This window comes from Lachancea lanzarotensis, scaffold LALA0S01 (genome assembly GCF_000938715.1).
Source record: "Lachancea lanzarotensis genome assembly LALA0, scaffold LALA0S01, whole genome shotgun sequence".
Taxonomy (NCBI): domain Eukaryota; kingdom Fungi; phylum Ascomycota; class Saccharomycetes; order Saccharomycetales; family Saccharomycetaceae; genus Lachancea; species Lachancea lanzarotensis.
In genome coordinates this window covers 1519962-1544533 of record NW_019212879.1, presented here as the reverse complement: position 1 = coordinate 1544533, position 24572 = coordinate 1519962, and the positions used below count along the sequence as shown (strand labels likewise).

Sequence of the window (24572 nt, the reverse complement as noted above, 5' to 3'; positions counted from 1 at the left end):
ATGTTCTTAACGTCACATATGTACTTTATTTCCGTTGAAGTATTTGAAGTATTTCCTGGGGAGTCGGGGAATGAATCTTTTCACCATTTGATTCGTTACTGAATTTGCCTCCAGTGCTGGTCGGCGCTTTCTGTTGACGTTGCTGTTCGTTAGGCATTCCTTTGAGCTGACTGTCTGAAGACCTCGGATACTGCTTCATTTGAGTCTGTTTTGGAGTTTGTGTAGTAACCTTCATGCCGCTCTCTGCAGAAGCTCCACGAGGTAATACCGTCCCATTATTGATAACTCTGCGTTGACCGGATGGAGGAGAGCTATGTGGTAGAGCTCTTGTGTTACCACCACTGGAGAAACCTTGACTCAAAGCAGCTGCTTGTAGTTTCTGCTTTGCGATTCTTCTAATTTGGATATCCCTACGAAGAGCATCATCCCGCTGCGCTTTCAGTTGTGACATTTCAGCAGGTGTTGGCACAGTCGTATTCTTGCAGTCAAGAGGCTTTCGTGGCTGAGTAGGGTTTGGTCTCGGAGCATTTTCACGTTTTTTGATGCACTTTCTCATGGCCTCAAACATACTAGCCCAACGCAAGCGCCTGTGTCCTCTCTGTATGGATTCTTCACCAATCCCAAGCGGAGAAATACGCCTTTTCTGCTGCTGTTGTAATTTATGGGCCTCTATCAGCCAAATTTGTGCATTATGTGCCCGGGGTCCTTTCATGTCAATGAATTGAAACTTTTCATTGAGCTGGATGAAACGTTCAAAACACTGCCAGGGTGTGCGCCTTTCAATATTCGAACAATAGGACCTGGTAGGTCTTGATGACATGTGCGCGCTTATCAGGTCCCAATTGTAAGCGTAGGTATTAATGTTTCTTACTAGTTCTTGATCATCCTGTGGCAGCCAAATCGTTGGAGTTCTATATTTCAAATATCTCAAAGATGGCGCAATAGGAGGTCGCAAATAATGGCTGCGTCGATTGCCGTAGAACATTCCACGTCTCTTGCTGAAGGGTACCAGCGATGGCTCCTCATCTATGATTTGTCTTTCGACCAATTTTGAGAAGCATTCCTCGTCCAGCAAAACGGTCGCCTTAGAAATTGGTTCAAACGGAAGGCGGTCTACGGGAGTTTTCTCGTCGTCTGCTTCAGACACACCTAAAACAGGGCGTAAATTATCAATGACTTTCTTTTCGACAAAGTTGAATTCGTCCATAGAAACATGAAGTTTGAATGGCGATTTCGTTCTCTTTTCCCTCGCATATAAGTTTTCATCGGTATGAGGGAGTTCGAGAGCCTTGATCTCATCAAGTGGATCTGGCCTCTTTAAAAGCAAAGCGATGTCAATTGTATTCGCAGTGTCTGCAATCTCGGTCGTGTCAGCAGTAAGATTAAAATTGCGTTCGTCTGTTGACGCCTTCTCTGATTCGGAGCTTTCTTGCTCAATTCTGTGCTCAGAAGACTGTGAGAGTTCTTTTTCATTTTCCGTTTCGCTTAAGATGGGTCCTAGGTGCTTAATTGGAGCCTTCTTCACACAACACACCCTACCGTAGGTCCAAAAATCCATAACGCCCTGCGCGATGGTCAGGCAAACAGCCCTTTTATATTTGGTATGTTCATGAAAGTCGTAGTACATCCACTTTGCCTCTCTTAATAGATGACCTCGATGTGATTCAATGTCTTTAGTTTTTTCCCAAGGGTCTAAAAATTTTTTGGGCTGCCTCAAAGACCACAAACCCTGTCTTCGAAGCTCTTCGATCCTAGAGCTCACTACGGCAATTCTGCATTCGTTTAAAGCGGTATTCATAATTTCAGAAGTCAGTGCTTTATGTGCCGTGGGGATAAGCTTGACGAGAGGCAGCGTTTGGGAATTGAATTTGAGTTCCGATAAAGGAACAGCCTGTGGTATCAGTGATGGAATGGTGTCATTCATAATAAGATAAACACTCTCCTTGGCATTGATGTTTCCCTCGTGAAAAAGAGTTTTGTTCTGTGGCTGCTTGTGCATGAATTCACGAATCAAGTGATTGGTTCGTTTGATCTCGGACTCCTTGTGCTCCACGGTTCGTCCTCTCAAGGAGCTGCTAATTTTCTGGCGTTTTGTACCACTCTGAACTTCATGCACTGTTTCAGTAGCGCCTGGCTCTTGAACAGTATTATCCGGCTGTTGGTACTCTGTAGCCTGCGGTATGTTATCTTCTCTTAGTCGTTTTCTATCTTCTGTTGCAACGGACGCCTTTTCAACGTCTTCGGCTTCTTCTTCATTTAATTTGTGCGGCGAGTGATCATCCTTACTTAGTTGGTCACGATCAGTCTTCTCTCTGGCTTCCCTGCTAGCCTTCTTTTGCTCCTCAGCTGCTTTCTTCTGATCTTCCTTGTCATACTTCGCTTGTTCTTTATCTCGCTTGAAGTTTTCAACGGGCGTACTACTTCTGCTCTTTAAAAGCTTTTTCTCGGACGGAGGATCGATTTGTGAAAACTTCGGCAGCGTATTGCGATCGAACCTGTAACCTTTGCGTATGTCGTGAACATCCAGAAACTCATTAATTTGTGTGGTGAGCGCTTTCTCATTAGTGATTTGTACGAAGTCTTGTATTCTAGACAGACAGTAGAGTTCTGTTATGAGTTTGCTCCTCTCTGAAATGAGCTGATCCAGTCTAGCGCCATCCTCTGTCGTATGTTTCTTGTCGAATTTGGTCATTATATATATGATCGCTCAATGCGATGATCTACCGAAGTTGACTTAAAACGACACACTAACGAGCGAAGCTCGTCGTTTTTTCACGCCGTTCAGTCCTAAAACTAATGCCTACCAGTAGCGGGCCGTCAGATGCCTTAAAATCAGCTCTTATCGTCTTGATCTGTGCGTTTTCTATACATTTTTCTACTTGTTTTGTCAATGTTCAAAAGTTGTTCAACTTTGAGAAACTGATCCCTTCGTTCATAGTGCTATCAACACTTTTGAGAAACAACTATCAAATGCTGTAGGTCGGTCAATGTTGGTGCTTTACTCACCAGGAGTCGTCCCAATTGGCATGGAGTCCTGTAAGAATTACCAGGTGGCCACCAATGTTGTAACCTCTTCGATCGATTTGAGCAAGGAAGAATGGTCGATAACGACGTAAGTGGAAATGAGGCCCTTACGGCTTTCTGAATCAAAATGTATCTTCGCATTGCGCTCGAAAAAGCGATCCTCCTCGTGAAAGTAGTCGATCTCAGATGTCTTTACACGTTTGCGACCTTGGCCAGATTTTTCGTCATCGTCCACTTCCACGCTGACTTCAAATTTTCGACTCAAAATCACGTAATAGTCGTAGTTTTTCCCTTCACCAAGGCTGCTGGAAGCATCCTCCAAACCGATATTGAATAGAGGAGCAATTATCTCGGGGGGCATGTTTATGAGTCTTTCGCTCAGTATCAACGCGCAGGTTTTGTTAGAATTATCGATCGTCTTGAGGAAGTCTGCCATTTTGGGATCAGCTTTCTTGAGATAGCTGGCGTAGTCAGAATCTTTGTGCGACTTGTAGTCGATAAACGACAAAAAACAGTAAGGATCCGATTCTTGACCGTCAGTCTTGATGGTGGTGGTAGGCGATTCCAAAATCAAATCGGCCAGGGCACTGAGTGATACTTTGTTGGACTCCTGGGGACCCATCAGTTGACGCACCAGGTTCTTGAAAGCATGAAAATCCACATCTTTGTTGCCGTTGAAAAAATCAAAGTCTATATTCACAATCTCTTGTTCTTCACCGCTTTCACCGTCGTTTTCTGAGTCTGTGCTGCTGATATCAATGTCGGACTCGGCGTCCTGCAGATCCCGTTTACGTTTTATCGCATCGCTGAGCTTAACGGTGGCTCCCATCCTGCTTATTGGGTGGTGAATTGACGAGCTTTTCTGCTTCTTGAGACTTCTTCTGAGGTCATCTCATCGCATCAGCATCGATCCATTTTGACTGATGGCATGGAAATTTGAGCTTGACGGTTATGCTCGTCGAAGATGATGATAATTATAGCGACGCCATGAATGTAGTTTTTAAGCCTCTCTCTAGTCCGTTGTTTCGCTACCCAAACAAAATAACGGCTTTGCTCGAGGCTATCAAGAATCTCAAGCTCATTGTCAGTGTATGACGTCTTAATCGGCACTACGATTCAGACGCTGACACCGATCACGTGGTCGGTCTACTAGGTGGTCAACTCAATATAGTGCTACTGGATCATGATAAAGCGGTTAACACCCATCCCAGATGCGCTCAGTAGCCAATACTAGTGTAGTTTTGATGGCTTATAAACCACTTGACTCGTCAGATGTGGCAGCAAAGACCTTGGACAGTTTCAAACGGCTATACAATGTCAAAACCTCGGATGCCTTACTTTTAGGTAGTTCAACCATCACCAATGAGATGAAATGCATAGGTACGTTTGTTGACTTGGATCGAGTGAAAAAAAAGGACAGAATTGATGGTTTGATTGAGCTGCTGAGGATTCCTCGTGCATCGACATTTTCGATCCACACAATTCTAGAAACAATAAATGAAAGATCTCAGTACCACACGCAGCGACAGTTTGAGGACACTACAAGCATGGTAAAACGATCTTTGGCTTTGGCTTTTTCTGATGACACGATTGCAGAGAAAATATCAGAAACGTTGATCTTAGTCGTTTACTTTGTCGTTTTTGAAAGATTGCAACAACTGGAATACGCCTTGCCGGCGGTCATTGGCGAATATTTGAATAAGGTCCTTCTCACCACTGAAGTGGGATCTTTCTACACTGCTCTTCCGGACCTCAAAACAGGGAACAATCTTGAGCTTATGGGACAGTATGGACTGTTGGAACTGTCTAGTATTTTCGAATCTTTAATAGGCATTTGCAACCAGAGCTTTGATGCTTCTGCGGACCCGAAAATCGTTGCAAAAATTATGGCAAGTGTGATTTCACGCTGTTTAGAGATTCCACAAGAAATTGAACCAAATAGTGACGACTTCCAGGTGCATACTACTCTGGTTCCTATCTTGGACTATTCCAATCACGATAACCAGCGTATGAACGCTCATTTCGATATTGATCGGCGTACAGACGAGGTTTTGCTGCTACTGGACATTGAAAAGTGTCCTAGCAAGAACGGCACTTGTGAAGTGTTCATAAGCTACAATCCAATTCACGAGCTCGTGCAGTTTGAAAAAATCTACGGGTTCAGTCCTCCGCTGGAATCTCAAACACCCTCATACATGAATTGCTGCATTGACAAGACATTTTTGGCCAGGAACATGCACCTGGATCTTTTTTACAAATGGTTTGACATCAAACCTTGCATTCAATTCTGCATATTAGATGGCGCGGTTTACATCAATGACTGCATTGAGAGCTTCAAATGGCTAACCTTACCGTTTTCTACCCAAGGGTTTCCAACTCAATCCCCAGCGAAGTTTCTATACGATGAGAATGTTCCCAGAGTATTTGCGCAACACTTTTCTAAGGCTCGAGGAGGTGACGCTAAAGACTTTATTGATGTCTGCGAGGAGCAGGTGGAGCTCAGTGAGAAAAATGGCTCGGAGAGTATTGGAATGCCTCAACTAGCCTGGGTCTTACAATATACGCTAGATGGTGAAACGCTTCACGGGCGTTTTGATAGGAAGCAGATTCCTGAACTGCCTGGTTACAATTCCACATTAGCTAGAGAGTCTTTCCAGGCGTACCTGTTGACATACTTTCAATGGCGTCAACACCAATTACAAGACAAATTAGCTTATTTGTCTTCCTCCTTACAGAACGTCGCAATACATGAGCTCCATTTCATTACTCAATTGTTGCGTCAAAATGACGAGAACAAAAGTTTACTACTAAGCGACACAAAGTTAGATTACAAAAAGTTTCAAACACCGCCGATCCCGCCATTACTCCAGAACTCCAATCATCAATTCTCTAAACCCGTCACGCAAGAAAACACAAACGCCCAAGAATCATTTTCATTGACTGATCCGCAAGCAGAATACCAATATTACGAAGACTTTTTCTCGCCCTGACGCTACTTGAAACTAAATAGCATATCCCTCATGCTCTCTAGAATTTTTCTGGTGTTGATTTTGAGTGCTTATACATTTGCGCTTCACGTTTACCTGAGTAATGGCGACGTGAAGTGCTTTTATGAGCATCTAGAGCCCAAAAACCTTCTTTGGGCTAAATTCGAGACTGCGCTTGTCTCCGATAAGATTGTTTCCAACCCAGGTGTGGAGTTCAATTTGAATGTCACTGTGGATGAAACTTTCGACAATGGTCATACCGCTTTGCGGCAGCGACTGACGTTCGTAGATGAAATTGTGTTCACCGCGCTTGAAAGCGGTGAGCACCGTATTTGTTTGCGTTCTTCTATACCAAACCCCGATTACAAGCTATGGGTCAAGCTGAATTTCGACATTTCTACGTTGCGCCTGCCTGAGGTGGAAAATGCACAAAAAGCGATAGATGCAAGAGATCGGGTTGGACGTTTGATAACCCGTCTGGAATCGTTGCGGAACAACCAGAGAGCAATCAAAGCTAGCGAGAAAGCTGCCGAAGATTACAGCAATTTTGTGCATTCCCGAGTGTTGTTTTGTTCGCTTCTTCAGTTTGCCGTTCTGACCATCTCATTTGCTGTGCAGTTTAGGGTACTAAAAAAGTTTTCCTGGCATCGACACTAGCGCAAATATCTTATTCTGCTGTGCTCATATCATGGCGAGTTTGATTGTTTTTCTCCTGCATAAACAGCCCTGGTGAGGTTAGTCTTCGCTCAGAACAGAAAGCATATACTATTTCATCGTGATCCTTGTGACTCAAGCGACGTTCACAAACCCTATCTTCTTTGGGAGAAATAGTAACAAGAGTACGATAATTCAATTCAAGCTTAGTTTCAACACCGGGGTGGTGGAGAAAGTCCTTGTATTGGGTGCGCTGTAATCCATCACCCCATCAAATCGTTCCACAGGTTTTCAATTGGCAGAAACTCCAATTTTATTGCGAGCAAATATCGACTTAGGAATTTTGAATTCGTCGATAAGTGGACGCAAATGTGAAAGCAACGTTCACGTTCAAAGATCGACAGCGGTTCAAAAACGATGAAGAACTCGTCCATGTGCGTCATCCAGTGAGAGGTAATACCGACCACCACGTGACTCTTGAATTTTTCAAGCGGTTTACATTAATAGCCATCTCGCCTCATCTCATCGCCCTCATCGCCTCGAGCTGAGTGAGCTGGGTCTTGCAGTTGATCCAGTTGGTCGACAGTTTTCAAAGTTTCAATGGACACCGAGATAGCGGCTCTGAAAGCCGAAAATGAGAGTTTAAAGCAGCAACTTAGAGAACAGGGCCAGCTTCCGATGTCTTTAGAAGAGTTCAAGAGATACGGAAGACAAATGATTGTTCAGGAAACCGGAGGTGTGGAAGGTCAAATAAAACTAAAAAATAGCAGGGTTCTGGTTATCGGTGCTGGTGGACTTGGGTGTCCCTGTTTGCCATACCTGGCCGGTGCAGGTGTGGGACAAATTGGCATTGTCGATAATGACGTTGTGGAGACCTCCAATTTGCATAGACAGGTGTTGCACAATTCGAGCAAAGTTGGTGTACTGAAGTGTGAATCTGCAAAGGATGTGTTGGTCAAGCTTAATCCGCACATCAAAGTCGACACTTTTCCGGTGAGACTTGATTATAGCAACGCTTGCCGTATTTTCCAAGGTTATGATGTCGTGCTGGACTGCACAGATACACCATTGACGAGGTATCTGGTGTCAGACGTAGCGGTAAATTTAGGCCTAACGGTAGTCTCTGCCTCTGGTCTTGGTTTCGAGGGACAATTATCCATTCTGAACTTCAAGAACGTCGGGCCATGCTATAGGTGTTTCTTCCCGGTTCCTCCACCACCAAATTCTGTGTCATCCTGCCAAGAGGGCGGTGTTATCGGGCCGTGTATTGGACTCGTGGGTGTTATGATGGCGGTGGAAACGCTCAAAATCATCCTTGACAGTTACACATTAGATAACTTTAAGCCCTTCCTGATGCAGTATTCAGGTTTCCCCGCACAGTCTTTACGCACTTTCAAGATGAGAGGCAGACAAGCAACGTGTCTGGCGTGCGGAGAAAATCCTTCCATTACAAGGGATTCCATTGAGAGAGGTCATATCGATTATGAACTTTTCTGCGGCAAAAGAGATTACAACGTTTGTTTACCCCACGAACGTATGACGGTCGACGAGTTTCAAAAGTCTTTTCTGAAAACGGCCGAACTGAATCACATTCTCTTGGATGTCAGGCCTCGGCATCATTACGATATATCACATTTGCCAAACACGTTCAACTTGACCGTGAAAGAGTTGAGAGATATGGATGGTGATATGTCTCAACTGAAGCGTGAAATACCCACAGTTGGTGCGCAAAGTGAAGTCCTGGTCCTTTGCCGACACGGAAACGATTCCCAGCTAGCTACAAGGATCCTGAAGGACCAATTTCATTTGAAAAATGTCCGCGACGTGAAGGGAGGACTCTTTAAATATATCGATGAGATAAATCCAGCCATTCCAAAGTATTGATCGTGCTTTTCAGCTACCCAGCTCTTCGATAACGAGCAAGCCTGCACTGTTCACAAAGGCGTAAATTTTACCACCTTTGCATGTTTCGTTCCATTTCACGCTTGCGATGTTTACCCCGGGCGGACTTACTCTAGCCTTCGAAACCTCATTCACACTAAAGGTAAAAACCTCATAGTTGGGATCTAATTGGTATTTTTTGTCCTTAGCGCTATAATTCCATTCCCACAGCTTTAAGTATTTGTGTACAGCTGCATTGTTTTTGATGCCTGTTAAAAATCTTCTGGCCAGATTGTTAATCATTAGGGTCCCATCGGCAGAGCCAGAAAGCAGAAAGGGATGGAGCTTTGAGGTGGTGAGCGTGCTGACAGTATTTTCATGTTGGCAAACTTGGTGAGAAGCAAAAGCGGCTTTGGGTGAATATGCCTTTATTGAATTTACTCCATCTGTGTGGACAACACCATACACAGGAGGACAGTAAGTGGCAATAGTAGTGTTCCCTCCGCGAACACGCCCTAAGGAGCTTTTGGTGGTCTGGATGCTTTTAGGATTGAAGATACAAATGAATCCATCTACCGATGTAGTATTTATCACATTGTCTTCGAATTCAGAGTACGCTACAACGATGGAAATAACGTACGAATCATGAATCTGGTAGTAGTAAGAAGGCACGTTTGAACCCAGCTCGAATTCGGCGACGTGACCATTTTGGAACCCGCATACTATAGTTTCCGCAGAAGTAAAATCAAAGCAAGAGATGGGCGTTTGAGGTATTTTTACACTCAAATCAGCATTTTCGTAGACCTTTATCTCATATCCTGTCGGTTGATCTATCTTCATGAATTTCACAGAGCCATCTTGACAGCAGGCTCCTATAAGACCCAACGCGCCTTTATCTTGAAAGCCAGAATGCCATTTTAGATCCCACATCTCACCAAAAGAATGAATGATAGTTTGATATTTCTCGAAGACCAAGGAGACCGGGTCCAATGCAAAGACCAAGATGCAAGAAGTATGTTTTTGCTCACCCCAGCATCTCAAGTCTTCATGCACTGGATCTCCTAATCGGTTGGACACTGAAACGGCCAAATAAAGCTTGTCCAAGTCATCGCGAGGGAGCCATGCCATGTCGGTTACGAGTCCGCCTACGCAATAGACAAAACCTTTGCGTTTCCCGCAAGGAAAGACTGGAAAATCGATACTTTGACCTGTTGTGATGTGTGTGTCAAGGTCAGAAATTTGTAAAAGAACCTCCTCTTCGCTGAGAGGAAAAATTTGGTGTAGTTCAGATTCATCTACAAGACGATAGTCACCCTTTTCTAACGGCAAGCTCAGCGCGTTACCTCTTGCGGCAGTACATGGAGAAGGAAAATCAACAAAATATTTGGAATCGCGCTGTATGGTTTCTATGTCGAAGTCAAAAGGGCCTGTTTCAAAGCCCTCCTTGACCTTTGCAAGTCCCAAAAGTTTTTGAGTGTTCAATCCATAAATACGCTCTATCTTGTCCCTAGCAGACGTGAGGTCTTTCAAAGCACGAACCACGCGTCGTTTGTTGTCCAGTTTTGACGTAGGCGTTGGAGACTTCAAATTGTCATTCTTCTGCGGTGTGGGTTGTTTAGGTTTCGGTTTTCGGCCTCTTTTTTTCAAGCCTTGCTTTTTGGGGACTGGGTTTGCATTACTTTTCCGCGAAGGATTCTGTTCTATCAACTCATTTTTTTCCGTGCCTTCGAGTGCTAGATCTTCTAGATCTTGTTGTTTCTCTTCCTCATCTTCCATAACGCCAATTTCATGTTCGTCTTCTTCTTCAGGGACAAAATCGTCACCATCTTCGTCACCAGACCCCACTGTCGGATCAATTGACTCAACTATAGATTTTGAAGCCTTTTTGGATGCATTTCGTCTTGGCCTAGGCCTACTGACGTGCTCCTCTGTGTTAAGTACGGCTAACGCTGCTGCAGATTCATTAGGTGAGCTTGAATTGACTCTTTGGAAAGAATCGAGAGTCCTTATCTTTTTTGCAGGCCTTTTTCCGGTGTCCACCTGTTTTGCACGGGCCATTACAGCAAGCTATGGTTGAAATAGTGTCGGCTTATGTGCGAATGTTTTAATGCTGCTTCCCGAGATTTTCGAATAGGATCAAAGTTCCACGTTCAATTTATATTAGCATTAAGGGAAGTATCAACAAAAGTCTGATGACAGCGACGCGATAATAAAACGTGAGAACTATTCGATGATTATGGGTACGAGAAGTACAGTAGAGTTAATACCCCGCCCGGGGAGTACTATTGCTCAATGATGCTGACTTTTTGGTTGTTAGAGAGAAGGTCACTTGTAATGTGTTCGAGTTTTCCTATTTGTTTTGTCCAATGCTGTCGCTGTCATCTCATCACGTGTATTAGCACACTACGTAAGAAATTTGACGCGAGACGTAAGATGAGTGTCTGGCGGGCAGTACTTTCCTACTTTGGATATATATAAGCTTGAAAGTTGTGGGAACAAATCAAGACGGTAACTTGTGCGTATTGGGAGTTTGACTGGCTCGATTTTCAATCATCTTGAAACTTCTAATAACATGTATTTAGCTCACTGAGATGGGGTCTCGATAATCAGATATTTTTGACACAGTTCATTGCAATAGTTACGCGATTTGACGATAACTAACGGTTGTTGCAGGCGCGCGAAAAAAAAGGTGACAGTATAGTATTAAGTGATATGATGAGTTCGTAGCTTCAACGATTGTTTGGCCAAAGGCTCCCAAGACGCTCAGGCTATCGTTGCGATGATGCGTCCTATATCAAAGATTGACACCGTGGCTCTGTCTGGAGTTTTTATTCTGAACAAGTAATTTCATGTTGTTCGCTGTCTTCGTCGTATTCAGGTGCCTGAGAGAACCGTGCGAAATTTCATTTATCTTACTTCTTAAAGAATGTCCACGAAGCAAGTATACCCAAGGACGTTTTTCTTGATCCCTCAAAATGCCGTCTAAATCATCGTCCATCATTCGATTCCCCTAAAGCTTCGCTTTGTAGATATTCGCTTTTGGTTGTAGATGTATATCTACCTTATCTTTCCTATCGATTCATTATTATTGAACATTTAAAACCTTTAAATCCTAACTTACTCACTTTGCACCGTAAGAAGCTCTCAAAGTGTGTGCATGCTTCGCTTACATCTACGGAAACAGCCCTCGATGACCAGTACAAACGTTGAATACGCTCGTGAATTTGTAAAGTTTCTCAATGCCTCTCCTACGCCTTTCCATGCTGTGCAAAACATCAAGGACCATCTTTCAGAACACGGTTTTGAGCAACTGAAGGAAGAAAATCCCTGGGAGAACTCCTTACAAACAGGTAAAGGATACTTCGTCACTAGAAATGACTCAGCAATAATTGCGTTCTATGTGGGCAGTCAATACGTAGGTGGTAACCCATTCGCTATCGTTGGTGCTCATACTGATAGTCCAGTATTAAAAATCAAGCCCATTTCCAAGAAGACTAATGAAAAATACGACCTCGTCGGTGTGGAATGTTATGGAGGCGGTATTTGGCACTCGTGGTTTGATGCCGACCTTTCCATTGCCGGGAGGGTCGTTTACCGTGAGGATACTGCGAATGGGTACCAGTTGATCTCGAAACTGGTAGATCTGAAGAAACCTTTGCTTAAAATTCCAACTCTGGCTATTCATCTGGACCGTGACGTTAACCAAAAATTCGAATTTGACCGGGAAAATCAATTGCTGCCATTGGCTGGCCTGCAAGCAAAACAAGCCGGCAAGGACGGCGACGAAGATCAACACTCTTGTTCTCAGGCTCAAGAAGACTCCTTTTTTTCCATCAAGTCTGTTTTACAAAGACACCACCGTGATTTGGTGGATTTGGTGGCCAAAGACTTGCAAATTCAAAGTGAACAAATTGAAGACTTCGAGCTTACTCTCTACGATCACAAACCTTCTTGTCTTGGCGGTCTACACGACGAGTTTGTTTTCTCTGGTAGACTGGACAACTTGACTTCGTGCTTCACAGGGATGCATGCGCTTACAGAGGCTGAAGACGACGATGACAGCAACGACGCCAGTTCCTCTGCCATCAGAATGCTGGCGTGCTTTGACCATGAAGAAATCGGCTCATCTTCTGCACAGGGTGCCGATTCAAATTTTCTACCTAGCGTTATGGAGAGACTTGCCACTCCAACATTAGGCAGCGGGGCTCACGATGCCTTTTCAGGCGAACGCGATCTTTTGAAAATAGCAACAAGAAAGTCCTTCTTTCTGTCGTCTGACGTGGCCCATGCTGTGCACCCCAACTATGCGAGCAAATACGAAGTTAACCACAAACCTATGATCGGCGGCGGTCCTGTGATAAAAATCAATGCAAACCAACGCTATATGACCAATACTCCCGGGTTGGTGCTCGTCAAGGCTTTGGCAGACCTTGCCAAAGTGCCTTTACAACTTTTCGTTGTATCGAATACGTCTCCCTGTGGATCTACTATCGGACCAATCATTGCTTCCAAGACAGGTATACAGACGCTTGATTTGGGTAATCCAATTTTAAGTATGCATTCTATTCGCGAAACTGGGGGTTCCGATGACCTAGAATCCCAGATATCATTGTTCCGTAAATTTTACCAAAAAGGTAACCAAATCCTCGAGACTGGGCATGTCAAAACTACATGAAGATCACACAAATTTCCCAAAGGGCACGCCAGGGTTAATGCTACTGGCATTGATCTCGAAATAGACAGTTGGCCTACTGAAGTTTCAAAACTCGTACAGTATTATTATTTATACCTCTTTATTTGACTGTCGTCGACATCTTATAGAAATACTACAACCATACCGGTCTGCAAAACACACGAACAGAGCCCTGGCAGTTTACCGCTGCTTCTAGCTTACCTAGTCGACAATGGCAGAGGAGGAAAAGGCCTCACACACTGGTCTCAAGGGGGCCAAGGTTACTGAAAACATTCAAGAATTGATGTCGTTTTCTGATGCTAACAAGACCATTGGAGGGTACCTTCAAGATGACCAAACTCCAGAAATCGTTCACTCAGAAAGGGCTAAACTACCAAGGTTTTCATCCACTATTCAACCAAATAATGAAGAAGACAGTTCAGATACTGCTGAAAACTTGGAAGTAGTAGAAACCGACGATGATGACCAGACGAAGGCTGGAAATGACGATAAAAACGGAGTAAACGGGCCGAACAAGGAATCAAGCAACCAAATTGAAGTTAGTAGGAACAAGGAAACGGATGCTGGTCACAAAATCGATGAGTATGAAGAAGTACAAGGTGACGATGACCATGTCGATGATGATGATGATGATGAGGATGATGATGACGACGATTTCTTCTGTGGTGACTACATGCTCTCCAGTAGAAGTGTAGATAACAGTATTTCTGACCGTCCTGTTATCGTCCAAACAGAGCGAGGTAGCAGTTCGGTGCATAACAGTCGAACGGGGGCGTCGAAACTACAAAATGCTTCCTTTCAGACCAGTGAAAGAGATGAAATTGTGATCAATACATCTGAAAGCGATCAGTCCGGTAGCGAGAAAGAAACGGTAATCAAATCTAAGAAACGAGTCGCAAGCTCGATTAAAGATCAGGATCTTGGCACGAAATGGCTTTCGAAGAAGACTCGCAATACAAATGATCACAATGGCTTTCAAAAGGAATCCACCATCAGTATGGCAAAAGGTTCAGAAGAAGATGAAGACGAGCAATTTTTCAAGGAACTAGCAAGAGAAGCTGGTCGATCTGCAAGCACTGTCGAGAAAAGTCCTTCCCTACCAGTAAATCATATATTCAACATCCGGTTTACCTCGCACTTGGAAGGAAGTATGGACAAGACAGTGAAACTAAAAGTTAATGGCTTCCACACTTTCACACAGATTTTGCCATTGGCATTAAATTTATTATTGAAAGAGCACAATGTCAACAAGGAGCTGCGACATCATTACCAGAGTGATAAAGTTTCAATTTATCGTGGCGGCGTTAAGATTTTGGATTTCATGACGTGTAATTCTCTGCAAGTTTCTACTGATCCTGACATTAAGTTCATCGAATATTCGTTGACATTAGTTCCGAAAGTGTCTGAAGAAGACTACAAGACGACGTTGGAAAAAAAAAACCAGAGTGAAACATCACTATTGGCAGATGATCCAACAGTAGATGCCAACGACACCAGTTTTTTCAGTGGAGATGACGATGTATACAACTCACAGAATTCAGAGTCGAACCACATATACATTTTGGATGATGATCTTTCGCCTGAAGATCAGGCCAGTACAACCCGGATTGCACTGATGGCTAAGAATAATGAGAAAACTCATGTCAATGTGCATCAAGATACATCGGTGGCAACGTTGAGTAACCATTTTCGGAGCGTTCATAATGTGCCGGCGGAGCGCCACATAGACCTTTATTTCGACAACGAGAAACTTGCTCCCTCTCAATTGACTCGGGAACTAGACCTAGAAGATGAAGATATAATTGAGGTAAGGCTGATATAGATTCCTAGGTAAAGTAAGCACTGCCCTTACGTCCAGTTTCCCCAGACGCCTTCAAAGAAGATTAGCTTTCGAGCGATCAGCAGGTTCTGTTAAAAGCTTATAATGGTTTGGAGACTTCGAAAAATCATGAAGAGCCTTGTTGGCGCAATCGGTAGCGCGTATGACTCTTAATCATAAGGTTAGGGGTTCGAGCCCCCTACAGGGCTTAATTTTTTCAAACTTTGAAGATATACATGGACCACAATCACATTCCAACAGGAGGCATCTGCCTAGGAAAGAAGTTTTCGTTATAGTTTTATTCATTATATGCTTTATGCGTATATTTTATGCGATGCTAGTTGACCTTTAGAGTGGACATGTTGTTGCACAAATCTTCGAAAAGTACGGGCTTTGGTTTTAGATCTTCGGTACATAGCGCCGTACCTTTTACCACTTTGAAGGCACCTGTACCAATGGACATGGTCTGGCCCAAAATAATGCATTCCGACACACCTTCAACAGCATCTTTTTTCATGTAAAAGGCGGCGTCGAACAAATGGTCTGTGGTCTTCTCGAACGAGGCGAGTTGCAGTACCGAGTCTCTCATCTTACTGAGACCAAAACGAGTGATACCCAACACCTCGCCCTTGTAGGTCATTACATCACCCAACAGCTGTACGTGACGAGGATCAACACTCATTCCGTGATTACTCATGGTATAGTCGATTTCACCAATGATACTGGCCCTGGCCGCCTCAATACCCAATACACTAACAACTTCCAAGACATGATTTGTCTTGGTCTTCGAACCTATGACACCATCCGTGGTCATCACATCGCGTAAACCATATCCTTCGACCAAAAGTTCTCTCTTATCATTATCCTTAACATTGATAACTGCTCTAGCAATGTCCGGAAGACCCTTAACGACTATGGCGGGCAATGCACGACGTAGATGCTGAATCCTGTAGAACAGCTCATTTTCAGCAGGCTCCTTAGCTAAAGTAGAAATCGATTTGAGTTTAGCACCGTCTGGATAGACATTGATATTAATCTTATCCTTACCAACAATAGTGACATCAGAAGCTGCAATTTTGAGTTTGGCAGCTCTAGTTATCGCAACTGCAATATCTTCAACCGTCAACTCTAATTGCAATTTTTCGATGGTGCTCAAGTCGACTTTGACTTGTAAAAACGACATGTTGTCTCGGTAGACATCCTGGATATAGAAGGCTACGTCGGACATCAGAGTCTTTTCAATTCTTCCCTTGACAACTCTAGCTGCTCTTTCATCATTGTCATTGACAAGAACAGCGTTGATGATAGGTGTTGAAATGACCTTAGAGGCGTTGATGATTTCTTTGATACGAGGTACACCAAGCGTAACATTCATGGAAGCGACACCAGCAAAGTGAAATGTTTTTAGTGTCATTTGTGTACCAGGTTCACCAATAGAATGAGCACCTACTGCACCTACTGCCGTACCAGGTTCAACCTTTGCTTTATGATACTTGAAGATCGCGATTTCCAAAAACGTAGCAACCAACGACGACGTGATTTTGCACAATTGAGAGACCGATGCTATGGCTGCATCAGAAGCTTTGTCGTCCAGATCCATTTCTTGTAATTCGGCAGCGGGTTCTTCCAAATATTCCATTAAACCTTTGTGCTTTCTTGTCGTTGCCAAGTGACTGGCTTTTTCATGCAGATATGACCTCAGAGATTGGTAGAAGTTTCTTTCCGCATCGTGCTGATCAATAAATTCCACACAGTGCGCCTCATGTCCGGTAACTAGATTCCCCAAATTATCGAATCGGACCAACTTTTCTTCAAGCGGTTCCAAAATTCTGTTCGTCTGCTGCATTATTTGGTAAGGTAGTAACCCTTGGTCGATGTGATTGAACGTAACGTTGTTAGCATGTTCCCATGATCTCGCGAAATTTACAGGCTGTGCATTGCCTTCCATATCAATAGGGTCCAATCCATCACCTCCATAAGTGAACTGTACAATACCGTTCGAGGAGGTTCTAATAGTGTTGTCGTATTGACATGACAGGTCTTCCAGTGATTTCATTAACCTACGAGACATGTAACCTGTTTCAGCGGTCTTGACGGCTGTATCTACCAGACCCTCACGCCCAGAAATGGCGTGAAACAAAAACTCTGGCGGTGTTAGGCCGGTGAAGAATGAGTTTCTCACGAAACCCTTCGACTGTGGTGTTTTGGAATTTTTCAGAAAGTGAGGTAAGGAACGGTCCTGGAAGCCATCGGGGACACGATTACCAGATATAATTTGCTGACCCACAACAGCCACCATTTGGGATACGTTCAAATTCGAACCCTTAGAACCACAATTTGCCATGATTAGACACGCGTTCAGGTTATCCAGCTCCTTGATGCATACCTCACCGACTTCTTCTCTGACTTTCGATAACAAACCACCAATCTTGGCTTCCAATGTTTGCTCCTCATTACATCCGGGCTGAGTTTCCAACTTTCCCTTGTCGAATAATTCAATGAGTTCATCACATTTCGAGTACGCATCTTCGACCATACTTTCCTTTTGCCGTTTCAGTTCAAAACCTGGTGTAACATCGCTAATACCGATTGAGAAGCCCCTGTTGCCCAGAAAACGAGCGCACAATTTTGCCATTCTGTTCATAGCGAAAGCGGCTTCCTGCGGTCCGAAATCTCTTAAGATTGTGTAAAATACCGAGTGTTTCTTACCATCACCCAACACAGACTTGTCCATGACACCACTTAAGATTTGAGACCCACGGATGACAACGAAACCATCATTTTGAGACATCTCATTAGGAAATTCTTTCCTCTTCGGAGGGATGTAGACCTTATTTTTGGCATCCAAGTTGATGACGACAGAGGATTTCTTATTTGGTCTGATGAGAAGGGAAAACACTTGCTTTCCAGTCCACATGTAGTAAGGTTTCATAATGGCTGGAGGCGGTATATCAAACTGCAAATTTCCATCCGACATCATCGACAAAAGCTGGACAAACTCAGCTCTGTTGTAAAACGAGTCCTTGTGCGAAATAAGATATGACCCGGTAATGAAATCTTGAGTTGCAGCAATAATAGGTTCCCCAGATTTGGGTGTCAGAAGATTATTTTTCACACCCATAAGATTGATGGCCTCAGCACGAGCCTCCTCCGTCTGAGGAACATGTAAGTTCATTTCGTCACCATCGAAATCCGCGTTGTATGGGGTACACACACATTCGTTCAGCCTGAAGGTTCTCCAAGGCCTGATTTTCGCAAAGTGCGATAAAATAGAAAGTCTGTGTAACGAGGGTTGTCTGTTAAATAAAACGACGTCACCATCTTCTAGATGTCTTTCAACCACATCACCAAACTGAAGATTTCTGGCAAGCTTCAAACGATCACCGTAACGTAGGTTTCGTCTTGCTTCTTCATCTTTCTTCAAGATATAATTAGCTCCCGGGTGTTCATTAGGACCGTTTATCACCAGCTGTTGCAATTTTTGTTTGTTATAGCGTGTGACCATCTCAGGGTACGTGAGTACTTTAGCAACACGATCAGGTACCGCCACTTGATCGATTGAAAGGTTTGGATCCGGTGAAACGACTGTTCTGCCTGAGAAATCTACACGTTTACCGGAAAGGTTACCTCTGAAACGACCTTGCTTACCTTTCAGTCTTTGACAGAAACCTCTAATTGGCTTAGTCTTCCCACCGGCATTCCCTCCTGGCATCATAGCCGGGTTAACCGAATCAGAATTAATGTACATGGCAACTGCCAATTGCAGATAGTCCCATTGCTCCATCATGTTGTTGATCGATATACCCTTTTCCAGACCTGCTTTGATCAGAGAAGAGGTCCACACAATCTCTGTAAGCTTCACAGTCAAATCATCTTCATTTGAAGCAGGAGAGTCCTGCATCATAACAGATGGACGAATACACACTGGCGGTGCAGGCAAGTATCTCCAGATGTAAGTTTCTGGTCTGCCTGACTTGACAGAACTATCAATCCCTAGTAGCTCACAGTCTTCAGATGCAATTTGCTTGAATAAATTTAGTACCTTTAAAGGGTTCAGATCATCGGTGCATCGCTTTACGTAACGTTCGAGCTCTGGACTATGGGCGAGAACTGTTTTCCAGTCTCCAAACCATTTATCCTTTTCTGGTGCAGATTTCTTACCCACCCATCTGAAAGTGTCATGTAATATTTTGAGCGAGGCAGAACCAGAACCTGCAGCAGCTTTCTTAACTACACCATTCAACGCACCACATGCAAAACATCTCCTCTGTTTTTTGCACTGATCCACGACTTTTTTCAAAATCCCCATTCTTCTCAAATTGTCTATGCCAGGACGACGTAGTTCGCTCAAAAATTGTCTTTTGTCCTCTTCAGATAGTAACAGGGCACCACAGCCTTTACACACGGATTGCAAAACCTGAATAGTGGCTTTGAAGTACCCTACATGGAAAACAGGCAGTGACAACTTGATGTGGCCAAAATGACCATGACAAGATGCAAGATTCCCATGACAAGTTGAACACTCTGCATGCGATGACGAAACTCCCATTCGTGTATCCAGAGCACCTCCATCTTTAGGTTTTCTGCCACTCTCCAAGTCGAAAAGATCTCTTGTAGTGATTTCTACTTTCGATTGAGCAACTATATCGCTAGCTGAAAGCGCGCTGAACTCAAGGCCTTTAATCCTTTTGGGCGCTATGTCCACCACTACTTCCTTCATGTTCAAGTGCCCAAACGGGGAGGAGGAAGTTCAGGTTCTAGAAAGAAGTTTTAGCAATTCCGAATGTCCAAGAAATTTGGAGAGCACAAAAACCAGAGGATCGATCCAAAACGGGCAAAATCAATGGTTTGGAGCTTACTTGACCTTCGATGAGATGAGATGAGATCAAATTTTGATTAGATTTTTTTTCATCACATGGTTGACGAATATTTGCTTCGTGAAAAAGCATAATTAAACTGTCACAGACGAATAACAACATTGAAGGGTTAATCCTGAGGAGAACGGGCTCTTTGAGCAAGCAGGATATGTATAGTGTATAAAATTGGACTTTTGGCTCGCTGTTGGTGCTGAACATGTAAGGTTTCTTTAGAAGAATATACAATCAGGTCACGTGACTAGCGTCAGTTTACAGCACGAGAAGAAGTTTTAGGTTGTGGAGGTTGATACTCATCCAGACGAGATTGTTGTACGTGACTTTGAGAGTTTTAAGGTGGCTGTAATTTGTGAGCTGGTGAAAGTAAAAGGTACTAGGGTTTATGCTGACACCAGAAGTGTCGGGAGGATGAGGATACTAGATTTTAGAAAATATCTCATATGAGTTGGCACACGTTAGACACAAGGAAATTTTGAGATAAGATCCATGTTTCTTCCCGGTATCTTAGGACTTTGGCTTTGTCAGCTCTGGATAATTTTCAAGCGCTTGTAAATGATGGAAATTACTGCATTGTGCCAAACCTCTTTGGCAGAAGGCTATGGTGGAAATATTCAAGGTCTCGTACAATCAGAGGATAGAAGACTCGTTGAAGATATCAAAATCACATTCAATACAATTGTCGTCAGTCAACAAGCGCATCTGTACGTCACTAGTTTTTGGTGACGCACTCGTATACAACGACACACATAATTTACAAGCTTGGCGGATGAGCACTGTCTGGAAAACAGAGTATCGTTCTGAAGCTTTTATCTACCCTTATCTGCTACGATAGGTCATTCTACAGTCTGGCCTTGCTGCTTTAGTTTGTTGACTAGAGAACTAAAGGCTACGTAGGAAACGACTACGTTAATTAACGTGGCGAATTTCAATACATAGCTAAAGAGTCCACTTCTGTCACGAAACCTACGACTTTAAGTTCGAGTTTAGCACATCTCCTTTTGAAAGAACAGCTTCAACACATTCATAATGAGCTTGGAAAAGGAGCACCAGAATACGCTGGAAGAAAACGATGAATTTGAGGACTTCCCTGTTGATACTTGGCCAGATTCCGAAACCATCAAAGAAGACTCCAGCGTGCAAACAAACCTTTGGAAAGAGGACTGGGACGATGTAGAGGTAGACGACGATTTTACCAAGGAGCTAAGAGCGGAGCTGCAGAAGCACAAACAGTAAAAAGATATTGTGTACAACGTTTTTGAAGGAACTCTGTGAACACCACCAGCGAAAAAGAACGAGACAGGATACTGAGGGAAAACAAAGGTGAGTTGCTTTTGAATATAAAGCTCAAACATCGCTCAGACCACTGGGTATTTCTATTAAGATCAAAGGAAGGTAAGAAACCTGTAAAGCGAATAAACCTCGTGAAAAATGATCAAATACCACCACTTCCCAGTTGAATTGGTAAGGCTTCTTTTTCAGTTTGGGCTCCAGGATTTGGCCAATTCACACCGGAAATACCCAGCAAACCAAGTTATGAGGCGGCTAGCACACACCGCTATCCTTACAAATCGTTTTCTTACATAGGTCTTTTTCGACGCGAATATAAAAATGCGAAGTACGTACATAATGACCACCTTTAACCACTACACGCGCCTATATTCAAAACTTAATTCGGTGGCAAACCTAGAGACCAGACCTAACCGCTCTACAAGAACCTCACACTGACCAGTTCTAGTGTCCTCTGAAGGTTCCGAAACAACACTTGTAACTGTAACTTTAAGATGGCAACTTTGGAAGAATTGGAGTCGCAGCAAAACCCGGGCGAAATCGAAATTGATCAAGAGATATTGAATCTACCCACAGGAGAGCTCCAGACAAGAACCAAACTTCTAGACAATGAAATTCGGATATTTAGATCAGAGTTGCAAAGATTGTCGCACGAAAATAGTGTGATGCTCGAGAAGATCAAGGACAATAAGGAAAAAATCAAAAACAATCGCCAGCTACCCTATTTGGTGTCCAATGTGGTTGAGATCATGGATATGGATGAATTGGAAGACGAACAGCAACGAGAATCGGCCACGCAAGGTGGGAACGTGAATTTGGATAACGCTGCAACCGGTAAAGCGGCGGTGGTGAAAACATCATCGAGGCAAACGGTTTTTCTGCCTATGGTAGGGCTGGTTGACCCTAATACTTTGAAACCTAACGATTTAGTGGGTGTTAACAAAGACTCCTATTTGGTGCTCGACACTTTACCGTCCGAATTTGACTCGCGTGTCAAAGCCATGGAAGTAGACGAAAAACCCACAGAAACGTATTCGGACGTTGGTGGTCTTGACAAGCAGATCGAAGAATTGGTCGAAGCTATCGTGCTTCCTTTAAAACAAGCCGAAAAGTTTACAAATATGGGAATTAGAGCTCCTAAAGGTGCTTTGATGTATGGTCCACCCGGTACTGGTAAGACATTACTAGCAAGAGCGTGCGCCGCTCAAACGAATGCCACTTTCCTAAAATTAGCTGCACCACAGCTGGTGCAAATGTTTATTGGTGAGGGTTCCAAGCTCGTGCGTGACGCGTTTGCTCTAGCAAAGGAAAAAGCACCTACGATCATATTCATCGATGAGCTGGACGCCATCGGTACAAAACGTTTTGACTCCGAGAAATCTGGTGACAGAGAAGTGCAAAGAACTATGTTGGAACTTCTCAACCAACTGGATGGGTTCGGGTCCGATGACAGAGTTAAAGTACTCGCGGCCACCAATAGAGTGGACGTCTTGGATCCGGCTTTGTTGAGATCCGGTAGACTGGATAGAAAGATCGAGTTCCCACTGCCCTCTGAGGATTCTAGGGCTCAAATCCTACAAATTCATTCCAGAAAAATGACAACAGACGATTCTATAAATTGGCAGGAACTTGCAAGATCAACAGATGAATTTAACGGTGCTCAGCTGAAAGCGGTTTCAGTGGAAGCAGGAATGATAGCATTGAGAAATGGCCAAAGCGAAGTTAAGCATGAAGATTTTGTTGAAGCCATTGGCGAAGTCCAAGCGAGGAAATCCAAGTCCGTATCTTTCTACGCATGAATAAATCCATAAATGAGTAAAATCGTTCATTAATTGTCATTTTTTAGTCGTATAAGTAAATATACCCGCCATTGCCCCCGCAAATGAGTTTGCTCGTCTCTTGTGGTGACCAAGCTACTGTAGTAACGGGCTTTTTATCGGGAACCTCAAGCTGCTTCAATTGATGCTTTGTTTTCCAGTCCCAAATAAACACCTGCCCTCGCGTATCCCCAGAGCAGATATAGCGACCATCAGGGGAAAATGTAAAGCCAATACCGTATCCTGCGCACTTGTGTCCCTCAAATTTTTTCTTAGAATGCCTTTTGTATTTGGGTTTCATTGAAAACGTGTAAATGACGTTGTCCATACTTTGGGCTGCAAAGTAATTATTCTCTGGATGAATTGCGATGTGCGGCATCGAGTATTGTGCGGTATCACTTATCTGTTTGATGGGAACGTTCACTTGGTTTTCCCAAATGCGTATGCTTTTGTCTTCAGACGAGCTGATGAGTTTAGATCCATCGGGGAAGTATTTTAGCGCAATGATTGATGATAGATGATGGTCATAAATTTGAACCAACCCATTCTTGTGGGGAACCCGTAAATCATAGTGTCTAATTTCGCTGTTTGATAATCCGACCACTAGCTCATTCGAGTTGGTTGGACGATACTCAACGCAGTTTGGCGTGCTAGAAAAGCTGTAGCGATATTTTACAGTCCCGGTCTCTGTATCCCAAATTTTCATGTTCTGATCAAAAGAAACGCTTACAAACTCGGCTCCGTCCTTGTTAAAATTGGCGTCTCGAATAACTTTGGTGTGCCCTTTATAATCTCGCAACAATTGGCGTTCGTGGTACATGTCCCAAATCTTGAGTTGATTGTCATTACCTCCTGATAGAAAAAGATGCCCGGTTTTCGGTAGCATTCGTAGCACGTTTGTGCCATTCCCATGTCCGGCGTACCTGTGTAGTAGTTTCTTGGGCAAGAAAGTGCGAAAAGATAGAGGTTCCTTCGTGAAGTCTATATTTTCTTCCATAGGAGGATTAAGGAAGGACCGGCCTTTATAATCCAGCTGTGATTGACCATGAAATTCACTTGTTTCTTGCGCCTTAGTCAGATTTCCTTCATCTTTTGAGTCGGGCTCATCATCATCTCGATAAACATCTTGACGATTGAGGATGCTGGAATTCAAATTTTGAGCTTCTTCATCTTCATCCGAGGATGACCACGAAGCCCATGGACTTTTTCGCCTCTTTTGTATACGCTTAATTTTTTGACCAACTTCTCCTTGTTTCTTAACTCGTTTTGATCTAGAAGCGTGTTGTTCACTGTCATCACTATCCTCGGATTGATGACCATTTCCGACTACTAGGTCGTTCGTTTCCTTTGTAGCACCTTGTGAACCCAACGGTTCGTCTGTATCAGATGATGAACTGTAGCCACCAACCAATGACATGGCAATTGATGGGATTCGAAGGGACTAGGTGAAGACTGAAGAGTAGTTTAACCGCTTTGACATTATATTTTGGAAAATGACAAGCATGATCAATTATTAAATATATAATATATAATTTG

General features: G+C 43.5%; 12 protein-coding genes and 1 non-coding gene across 13 annotated transcripts; 8 read left to right on the top strand and 5 right to left on the bottom strand.

Moving 5' to 3' along the window:
* Positions 1 to 25: 25 nt before the first annotated feature.
* EAF1 (LALA0S01e16402g1_1) lies at positions 26 to 2692 on the bottom strand (the record flags this gene model as incomplete). Its single annotated transcript, XM_022774862.1, has 1 exon — positions 26 to 2692. The coding sequence occupies one exon, from the start codon at positions 2690 to 2692 to the stop codon at positions 26 to 28; it is 2667 nt and encodes an 888-aa protein (XP_022626917.1).
* Positions 2693 to 3043: 351 nt separating this feature from the next.
* Positions 3044 to 3853, bottom strand: BCP1 (LALA0S01e16380g1_1; the record flags this gene model as incomplete). Its single annotated transcript, XM_022774861.1, has 1 exon — positions 3044 to 3853. The coding sequence occupies one exon, from the start codon at positions 3851 to 3853 to the stop codon at positions 3044 to 3046; it is 810 nt and encodes a 269-aa protein (XP_022626916.1).
* Positions 3854 to 4268: 415 nt separating this feature from the next.
* CTM1 (LALA0S01e16358g1_1) lies at positions 4269 to 6014 on the top strand (the record flags this gene model as incomplete). Its single annotated transcript, XM_022774860.1, has 1 exon — positions 4269 to 6014. The coding sequence occupies one exon, from the start codon at positions 4269 to 4271 to the stop codon at positions 6012 to 6014; it is 1746 nt and encodes a 581-aa protein (XP_022626915.1).
* Positions 6015 to 6044: 30 nt separating this feature from the next.
* ERP5 (LALA0S01e16336g1_1) lies at positions 6045 to 6668 on the top strand (the record flags this gene model as incomplete). Its single annotated transcript, XM_022774859.1, has 1 exon — positions 6045 to 6668. The coding sequence occupies one exon, from the start codon at positions 6045 to 6047 to the stop codon at positions 6666 to 6668; it is 624 nt and encodes a 207-aa protein (XP_022626914.1).
* A 597-nt stretch (positions 6669 to 7265) lies between these two features.
* Positions 7266 to 8549, top strand: UBA4 (LALA0S01e16314g1_1; the record flags this gene model as incomplete). The annotated part of the gene is made up of 1 exon (XM_022774858.1): positions 7266 to 8549. The coding sequence occupies one exon, from the start codon at positions 7266 to 7268 to the stop codon at positions 8547 to 8549; it is 1284 nt and encodes a 427-aa protein (XP_022626913.1).
* Positions 8550 to 8558: 9 nt separating this feature from the next.
* TFC6 (LALA0S01e16292g1_1) lies at positions 8559 to 10604 on the bottom strand (the record flags this gene model as incomplete). The annotated part of the gene is made up of 1 exon (XM_022774857.1): positions 8559 to 10604. One exon carries the CDS (start codon positions 10602 to 10604, stop codon positions 8559 to 8561), a length of 2046 nt encoding a protein of 681 aa, XP_022626912.1.
* Positions 10605 to 11703: 1099 nt separating this feature from the next.
* Positions 11704 to 13221, top strand: APE4 (LALA0S01e16270g1_1; the record flags this gene model as incomplete). Its single annotated transcript, XM_022774856.1, has 1 exon — positions 11704 to 13221. The coding sequence occupies one exon, from the start codon at positions 11704 to 11706 to the stop codon at positions 13219 to 13221; it is 1518 nt and encodes a 505-aa protein (XP_022626911.1).
* A 229-nt stretch (positions 13222 to 13450) lies between these two features.
* ESC2 (LALA0S01e16248g1_1) lies at positions 13451 to 15061 on the top strand (the record flags this gene model as incomplete). The annotated part of the gene is made up of 1 exon (XM_022774855.1): positions 13451 to 15061. The coding sequence occupies one exon, from the start codon at positions 13451 to 13453 to the stop codon at positions 15059 to 15061; it is 1611 nt and encodes a 536-aa protein (XP_022626910.1).
* A 133-nt stretch (positions 15062 to 15194) lies between these two features.
* LALA0_S01e16226r lies at positions 15195 to 15267 on the top strand. The gene has a single exon. It is a non-coding gene; the product is annotated as a tRNA-Lys (tRNA).
* A 128-nt stretch (positions 15268 to 15395) lies between these two features.
* On the bottom strand, positions 15396 to 19778 carry RPO31 (LALA0S01e16204g1_1; the record flags this gene model as incomplete). Its single annotated transcript, XM_022774853.1, has 1 exon — positions 15396 to 19778. The coding sequence occupies one exon, from the start codon at positions 19776 to 19778 to the stop codon at positions 15396 to 15398; it is 4383 nt and encodes a 1460-aa protein (XP_022626909.1).
* Positions 19779 to 20958: 1180 nt separating this feature from the next.
* Positions 20959 to 21165, top strand: SEM1 (LALA0S01e16182g1_1; the record flags this gene model as incomplete). The annotated part of the gene is made up of 1 exon (XM_022774852.1): positions 20959 to 21165. The coding sequence occupies one exon, from the start codon at positions 20959 to 20961 to the stop codon at positions 21163 to 21165; it is 207 nt and encodes a 68-aa protein (XP_022626908.1).
* Positions 21166 to 21713: 548 nt separating this feature from the next.
* On the top strand, positions 21714 to 23018 carry RPT5 (LALA0S01e16160g1_1; the record flags this gene model as incomplete). Its single annotated transcript, XM_022774851.1, has 1 exon — positions 21714 to 23018. One exon carries the CDS (start codon positions 21714 to 21716, stop codon positions 23016 to 23018), a length of 1305 nt encoding a protein of 434 aa, XP_022626907.1.
* Positions 23019 to 23061: 43 nt separating this feature from the next.
* CDC40 (LALA0S01e16138g1_1) lies at positions 23062 to 24453 on the bottom strand (the record flags this gene model as incomplete). The annotated part of the gene is made up of 1 exon (XM_022774850.1): positions 23062 to 24453. One exon carries the CDS (start codon positions 24451 to 24453, stop codon positions 23062 to 23064), a length of 1392 nt encoding a protein of 463 aa, XP_022626906.1.
* Between the last annotated feature and the right edge of the window lie 119 nt (positions 24454 to 24572).